The sequence below is a fragment of the Ambystoma mexicanum genome, chromosome 2p (genome assembly GCF_040938575.1).
Source record: "Ambystoma mexicanum isolate Mex_15411 chromosome 2p, UKY_AmexF1_1, whole genome shotgun sequence".
NCBI classification, from domain to species: domain Eukaryota; kingdom Metazoa; phylum Chordata; class Amphibia; order Caudata; family Ambystomatidae; genus Ambystoma; species Ambystoma mexicanum.
The window spans coordinates 291,263,620-291,272,128 of NC_090923.1; the positions used below are offsets into that span (position 1 = coordinate 291,263,620).

Sequence of the window (8,509 nt, forward strand, 5' to 3'; positions counted from 1 at the left end):
GATGATGCCACCGGCTCCAGCAGCGCCCCCCCAGCCTTTGGCCCTGTCGACCATTGCAGATTCTGTGTGCCTCTTCTAGATAATTTGTTTTTATTTAGCTTTGGTACAACACAGCAGGCATTGTGGATGCTGGACATGGATATCTCTATACGTGGAGCACTTGTAGAAGTTGTGATAACCCACTGAGCCAAGCTAATGTTGAATTCACTGGCTTACACAGTGCACATATTCACAACTGAGGCTCAGACCCCCTGATCTATGCTATTTATAATGGGGTCCGAAGCCTGCAGGTTATGCAAACATATCTGCTGTACAGGTATATTAACCCCAAGCATGCTCCAGGCTTTTTGTCACTTGTTGCCCCGTTTCTTTTCCTCTGTCCCTTTTTTCCCCCTCACTCTTCACCCCACCACCCCGTTTTCATTCCTCCGTGCATACCCTTTTTTCAGTGCTTTTACAACAGCCCAAACTATTGCCCTTGCCAATGCTTGTTCTTAAACTGGGCCCTGATGAGTGTAGGGCTGTGAAACAGCTATCTGCTCAATGAAGGGGTCAAGTCCTGAAAATTAAAGTGGGGGGACTGATCAGATCAACAAACGCAATGGGATGTGACGTCACCAGAATTTAGCATATCAAGGTGAAATATGCGCATTTCATTAAATTGACTTTGCAGAACCATCCATTTTGAACAGAAGAAATGGCATTTGCCTTTCATAAAATCAACACACACAAAATCACGACAAGATATTTTCTTCTAATAGTGTTTTTGAAAACCTTAAATGGTGTGTATGTTTTAAACTCCAAGAACCAATACAAATGTTTTCCCTGGGACTTGCAGTACCGAAATAGTTTATTTCACCTTTAATTGTTTGTTATTTTTCATCAGGTCTTATAATGTAGTGGTTAAGTGTCTGGCCTACAAACCTGACGACTAGGTCTGCTTTAATTCATAATTCCAAATAGGCCATCCAATGTTTCACTTAGCTGGGGGGGGGACTGAGTCCACCCTCTGACTATAATGGGTGGACTCTGTCCCCCTTCTGTACACTCGACTTGAGCCCGCATACATTTGATGGATAATAATGGAATTATGAATGCTGTTTTCCACAGTACTACTGTATTTCGTCATATGATATGATATTTATAACGCTCTTAATACCCAGAGGTTTCTAAGCCCGGACCCGTGGATCGAACCTGTGGTGCTCCGTGTCGTCTTGCATCCAAGGCGAGCACGTTGCCCCTGAGGTATCCTCCCGAGATCAGTTTCAGAGATTGGATTCTCGCATTCGAAATATTTGTGCAACTGAAACTGACGATAAGAAGGCTGCTTGCATTGTTCTTCATTCCCTTAGAAGATTAAAAGCACTGTGTCAATGAGAAAGCACAAGCACCTATTTGTTTTTGCAGTTATGCAGCAGTCTATAAAATGTACTCTATTTTGTTCTGAATAGGCTGCATTTCTTAAAGGTACATACAGCGCCCCATTTTATTTACTTCTTCAAAAGAAAATCCACAGAGCCCAGAACAAATGTAAATATAAGCAAATGTAACTATCAGTTGAAACAACTGCCGAAAGGTGATTGCTTTATTTTCGTTTTCAATGTAAGTAAATACAAATAAATACGTACTTTCGTTACATAAAGGAACACGTAAAGCATATGTATAACTCTGAGATACAATATCATCATTTCTTATTCCACTAGGTTCATTTTGATTCTGAAACTGGACCCCATGTATACGGCACCTTGAAAACAATTTTCCAGCATGTTTTGGAAGCGAAAAGGAAAGAGGCCCTCGAAAAGTCTGCACACTCCTGATGTTTACCGAAAATGCACCTCTTTTCCTGGATGCATTTATTTTTTACTTTTACCACGGATCTTTTTAACATAAATATATTCAGATTATACACGGGTTAGCTGCAAGAAGGAAAAACACTGTGCACGTTTTACACCATGCTGCTATATGCGAAAGCAGATGTTTTGTACTCTGGTGTGCTCCTTTTAAGCTATATTTATTAATTTTTAAACATGTCCTCCACTAACTGTATTGTTGCCACAAGGTATGTGCCATCTATCATGATAGATTGACCTCTTTTGTGAAATTGCTGTGTCAGTTTCATGCAGTATCTTTTGTTTACAGTGAACATTGTTACACCACTTTGCATTGTGGCCAATGCTTAGAATAGATGATCTCACCTTTGAATGCTGAAAACGAAACACCTGTTTTTTTAAGTGCTTGGGACATTTTAAAATAACCCATGGGCTCAGGCCTGAGCAATTGTTAAGTGTGCTAGTGTGGAACACATGAGCCCGTTGACTGGATTATGTGGTCACATTAGTGGATTGGGAGATCCTACCTCTTCACTTAACTGGGGCCTTTGATGCATCTTGCCAAAGTAGAGCTAGTGCCTGGTGTTCCCTAGATGCATTGTTTAGATACACAAATAAGACATGGAATTCAAAATAAGATACGTGTTTGCTGAATGGTGACCTGCATAATACATACACTGTACATGGTGGTGCCGTATAAGACTGGTGTGCTAAATTACTTTTCATAGTTATTTTGCTCCTACAGTGCTCGTTGCAGGTAGGAATTATGTCAGTTCATTGAACTGGGTACAAGTTTCCTTTTGGCGTGTAGATTATCTCCACACCACACGCACAAGCTCACACATCACAATTCGGACGCTTATCATTGGTACAATTGACCCGCAAGCAATACATATTTCACACAAACGAATAAAGAAAAACGTATTGCCAAAAATATTTTCTGTGGTAGTTTAAAACGAAACCCTTTTAAATACACGTTTTGCAGTCCAAGGGCTAAAACAAATGTACACATTGTTTAGTGTCAGACATAAAACTACTCTGTGCAATATTCCTCTGTGCAATTTAGCACAACGATAGCAAAATAACACCACAATACAATGTAATAGAGCAATGTTAATTTGCACCACTCCGCACAGTTTATAATCCGCTCTATATGTTCTGGATAGTCAGCCATGAAATGCAAAATTGAGAAAAAAAAGTTTAAAAGGTATGTATTTATCAAAGGAAACAAAACAGCAAATTGAGGGTTGTAACAACAAGTACATATCATGTATCAGATAATGGCCTTGAGATTGAGGTACACAGCCTCAGACATTGAATTGGACGCTCTTGCACAGACGCTCAATTGGCGCTCTAGCACAGACGCTCAATTGGCATGCTTGTACAGATGCTCAATTGGCGCTCTTGCACAGACGCTCAATTGGCGCTCTTGCACAGACGCTCAATTGGCGCTCTTGCACAGACGCTCAATTGGCGCTCTTGCACAGACGCTCACTTGGCGCTCTTGTAGTAGATGATAACTACTTGCAAATACTTGCTTGTGACCGGTGTTATTGTTTCAGTAGGCAACCAATTGTTGTAAACCGCTATTATGCGTCTGCGAATGTTCTGTTTTTAATGTTGGGGTATAGATGCATTAACAAATGTGACACCTTTTTTTTAAAGGCTAGTAATCACTGTATGTTAAGTTTGTGGCCTGCAGCAGAAACAGATAATGAAATAATTTTAAACAAATATGGGTTTTCCAAGCGCTGAGTCCTCCAACTGATCGCATACTCGGCTGGTAGTAGAGATTTAGATGCCTAAGCATTTACATTTACCAACAAGCAATAGTTTTCCATTAAAAAAATCAAGTTATATTTAACTTCTGAATATTGTTTTGCAATGATTTAAAGCGCAGCACATTTAAATGCACTTGTGCAGTTAGAGGGCTAATACGTGCTATACCATTTTGTAACTGGGTAAGCGTATTATTTTTGCCTGTGGGAACCAGTGTTGCATAAAGTACAGGTATCTGAGTATTGATTATAATGTCAAAGTAGTTGCATTACACATAAATTGGGGAGATGAAAGAAACTGTTAATAGTGAAATGACGATTATGGACACAAAAAATATTGGCACGCAGATGGGCTTAGACTGGCTGCCTAAAGGAGATTTTTGTTCCTGCCCTCTCCATGGGCAATGAGATCTTTGTAAAACTTGTAAGTGTTAGCAATAGTGAGTTCCACTTAGTTAAACTGCCTTAGAAAGCCCTTCCTCTCCATTATACATGTTCATATTTGAGGATATGGAAGGCCATTCTAAGTAGCACCTTGGAATTGGCCTCCCCTGGGCGTTAACTGTCTGAAGAACTACTCTCCTATAACAATCCTGCTAACCATTTCTAAGCCTTTGGAAAACGGTTTCTCAAGTACAAGGGCATTCTTCACTTCACCTGGCCCTGGCTGGATTCAGGCCTATCCTCAAGTCGATTGACAGTGGCAAATAGCCACTTATTTGAACTGTGTGCAGCACTTGATAGCCTAGATGTTCATCTGTTTCTTCATGGGATGTCCAGGTCTTGGTTGCCCATCATTTCATGACCTATTTAGGTATTTAGGTATTTTTCCTGAAGAAGTCATTACTGAAGGTCACTCTCTACCTCCCTTCGCAGATTGCCAGAGAAGTTATGCGATGTGCTCCACTGTTTCCATTGTTTATAATATTGACCTACTCACTTCACTTTTATTTGAAGAACATGGGAAGGCGTATCATTCATAGGCAGATGATACATAACTACATTTACACATGGTCCCATCCAAGTATATAAATAATCAGCTACCCAATTCTGTGTGGGAAATAAAAATAAAAAGGTGTGGAAAATGGTTTCAACTGAACCCAAATCTGTTTAAACATCTGCCTTCTCTGTGCCATGAAGTTGACTTCTCCGGTTTAAACAAGTCACACTTAAAGAGAGGGAGAACCGTCAGGTGTTCTGTTGTTCCATCTGGTTCCCTTAGCACCTAGAAGGTCAGTAGTTGGTGCATTGTCGCATTCTAGTCTGTACTACTGCACACCATCTAGAAAAGCAGATGCTAAGACGTTGGTTGACACGGAATTCTTCAATGAGGCTGCTCAAAGATATTAGGCATAAATAACAAACATATTAGCCACTGAACATGAGTGGAAAATCTCTCCTGGGGCCATGTTTACTGAAATAGGAGACCTGATTGCAATCAAAGCACTTCCCCCATCTATTAGTATATAACTCAGTCCTAGAATATTTTGGGGAAGGTTTATAGGAGTCAGGAAAATAAAAAATCTCCTCCTTTTGGAACATTTTCTATTTGAGATTTTGACATCGACCCACGAACGTTTGTCCTGTTTAATGTGATGTGTAAGTGTATTAAGAGTCTCTGTGTGAATGCTGCCATGCTATGAAGGGCGTGAATCGTAAGAGGTGGCAGAGTCAGAGAACTAAGATCTTGGTAGCACACTTATTTACGATTCTTAGATTTCGACTCAATTCAGCGGGACAGCACAGGTTCTCCCTCACAGCTGCCATGATATAAATGCTCATATGAGCTTAAAAATAGAGATTAGACCTGCCTTGCCAAAGTAACTTTCAACCAACTGCTAATTTTGTTATCACCTTAAAAGCTTTTTAAAATAAAGTTGACGAAAAAATGAATAGCTGTTAATGGTCATGTGTTTCATTAAAAAAGAATGCCTTGCTCTGAGAGGGATGGGTATCGGGTGAGTATGCAGTGGTTATGCAGTGATTGGACCTACTGACCTGTTTTATTCTGTTCCTATAGAAACATTTACACTAATTAAACCACCTAATATTTTTCATTCTCTCATATTGTTGATATCTGGGGGCGGGGGCTCAAAATTGTTAGTACATTACTTGTGTATTTTTTGCATTCGTCGGCTAATCCCTTAATTTTCGAATTTCTTTTCTGTTTTGATGGATCTTTCAAAGGTTCTTGTCCTCTCAAATATCCAATTTGTATACCTTTTATGGGATTAAATGCAAATAATATGCTAAAAAACTATCACAGAACTTGAACTTGGAGGTTCAATGATCACACACTATTGACATCTCTCATGTCCAGAGAACACAGATTTTCAATGATCACACACTATTGACATCTCTCATTTCCAGAGAACACAGATTTTCAATGATCACACACTATTGACATCTCTTATGTCCAGAGAACACAGAATTTCAATGATCACACACTATTGACATCTCTTATGTCCAGACAACACAGATTTTGTACACCACGTTGGAAAGAAATTCCTTATTGGATAAAAAACCCAGAGTCTAGCATTATGCAATTCCTCTTTCTTTATTGCCACGCACAGCAACATGAATCACTTGTTCAGAATTTAGAAACTTCAGATGAACGAATTGCCTTCAACCTCCACTCGCTCTGCACTGTCTGCCTTCTTGCCTAGTATGCGGAGTGTCCTAGTTCTCTGCCTCCTCCTCGTGCACTTTATTGGCATGCAACGACATAAACACAATCCTCGACAAAGCAGCATAACAATACTTTCCAGGTCTTTTATAAAATCATTCTTTTTTTTCCAGCAGTCTGGAAAATCTGCGTTTTAAGGCAAGACACGGAGCCTATCATTATGCTAGTAACACGCCTTCTTGTGAATGTTCTACTGCATTCTCTATGCTTTTATAATTAAACTAGGGTAAAAGATAGTTGCTGTCAATGCCTTTGTCCTGCTCCTGACACAGAAACGTACACACTCTGACTGGAACCACCTGCTACTCGCATCCAATGCCTTGACGTCCAGCACTTCTAAGCAAAATGAACCAGAGCAGAATAGTAATAGTTCATATCAATTGCTAAAGTCCCAGTGCCTCATTTTGCAATCAAAGGCATGCTTTCCATTGAGGGTTGCATTAGGGAGCTGGTCTATATATATAGGAGCTTTGGCTGGGCTGCTATGATTATTAGCACTAGAGAACCACATTCTACCCAGAGTGACCGATGGCAGGAAGTAGTGCGAGAAGAGCAGAGAAGTAAGAACATAAAGCAACCTTTCTTGTACTTGGTGACATAATAGCTCAGCATTGGAGGAACTAGGAACAGATGACCCAGGAGCCATATGTGTTTGGTATGTCCTGTATTTGCAAATATAGTTAGTAGTTGGTAAACATAGATGTAAAGGAACTGAAGAGAAAGGAGCTAATAGTGAAAGATCCTGGGGTATGAGATAAATGTATTTGTATTGAAGGACAGGAAAATGAGGATGGACATCAATTTGCACAGGTTGAAGAAATGGGCGTTGTATTCCCTCTTCCTGTGTACTGGCACCTCTGTGGTCAGCCTGTTTGCTGTTAATCTATTCCTGTGAAATGGGCCCCTCTTGGAATCCCATTTGGCCTCTCTAGTCGTAAATATTGCAGCGGCGTACTCGCACATGGTTACCTAGCAACCAATGCATGTCCTGTTCACCTGCTCTACAACATACGTGACTTAAGCTAACTGCCTCGCTTCTGGTGTCTTTTCACCTGAGGAGGTCTCGCACTGCGGCCTCAAGTGTCCCTAATCCTGCACGTGGGGTATGCCCCACTGTCTTTCTCTATCCAGTCCTGTTGCCATGCTAATAGAGATCCGGCTCTAAGGCAAGTTTTCAGCATGTCCGCTGGGCAATGCTCCCTCACCACTCATCCTATATGGCCATGGGGGCCTAACCGGCAAAGAACTTCACTTCCACATCTTTCCTCAAATCAGCTAACTACTCTCAGCAAATCAGGCTTCATTCCTCAGACCCGTGTGTTCACTCCCTAAGCATGTTCTATGCCTTCAGCATGCTAGGCTACTAAAGAAAGGCTCAGTACCTGGGAAATAATTCAGTAACCCCAAGACCACACTTCCCAGACTACTCCTCCTCACTCCCCCCAACCACCTTTTGCCTGAAAGTTCTAAGTTTAAAAGCAGAGATTCTAGTTGCCCTGAGTGGCAATAAAGAAAGGGGAGCAGAATTTTATAATATTAGTCTCTGTCTCTTGCTTTAAAATCCAAGGGCTCACTACAAAAAGTATCACATAATACACTCGTCTGCAGCTCCATGCTCTGGAGTTATCTTCTGCTGGAAATAAAGATCTTGCCCAATCTCATGGACTCTCTTAGGATCCTGAAAACCCACCTTTTTAAGTGAGCGATTCCCACTTCATATACACTGAAAAAAGGTCTGTCATCCTGTTTTCATTGTCCCTTTCTTTCCTTTGTGATGTGTATTATGTTTTGCACTGTATTGTTTATCCAATTCCTCTATATGTTCTCGCTGTACAGTTGATATATTTTTGTATTGAAGTGTATATTGAAGCTTTGTGCAGTGTCCTTAACCCTATGGGTGTTAGATGTGTGCTTTAAGTAACCATTAAAATAAATAAATAAAAATGGGCTCATCTGAGAATCTTGGTTTGTTTTGCCGTCTCACCTTATTGCCTTTTAACCAGTTTCAATATTTTAAAAACAAACCTGTATAGGTCTGGTTGTATATATTCAAAAAGGAGCTCTTGTGCTAGTTGCAGCTCGTTTAATGTTGCTCCTTTATTTATAAGTTGCAAAGTTATAAGCATACTAGGAAAGACAGACCCTAACATCCATTTCCCAGGCACCAGCTGACTTACATGGAGTGTTCACAAACCACTCGCACACAATTTAATTCA

General features: G+C 40.5%; 1 protein-coding gene across 3 annotated transcripts in view; it reads left to right on the forward strand.

Annotated features, from left to right (window-relative positions):
- The window catches only part of PTPDC1 (protein tyrosine phosphatase domain containing 1), a 980,126-nt gene extending 971,871 nt beyond the window's left edge, over window positions 1-8,255 (forward strand). For all 3 annotated transcript variants that reach the window (XM_069643571.1, XM_069643572.1, XM_069643573.1), the window contains exon 10: window positions 1,704-8,255. In XM_069643571.1, the coding sequence (XP_069499672.1) occupies window positions 1,704-1,817 (114 nt within the window). In that variant the 3' untranslated portion in view covers window positions 1,818-8,255. The remainder of the gene's footprint in view (window positions 1-1,703) is intronic.
- The last annotated feature ends 254 nt before the right edge of the window (window positions 8,256-8,509 follow it).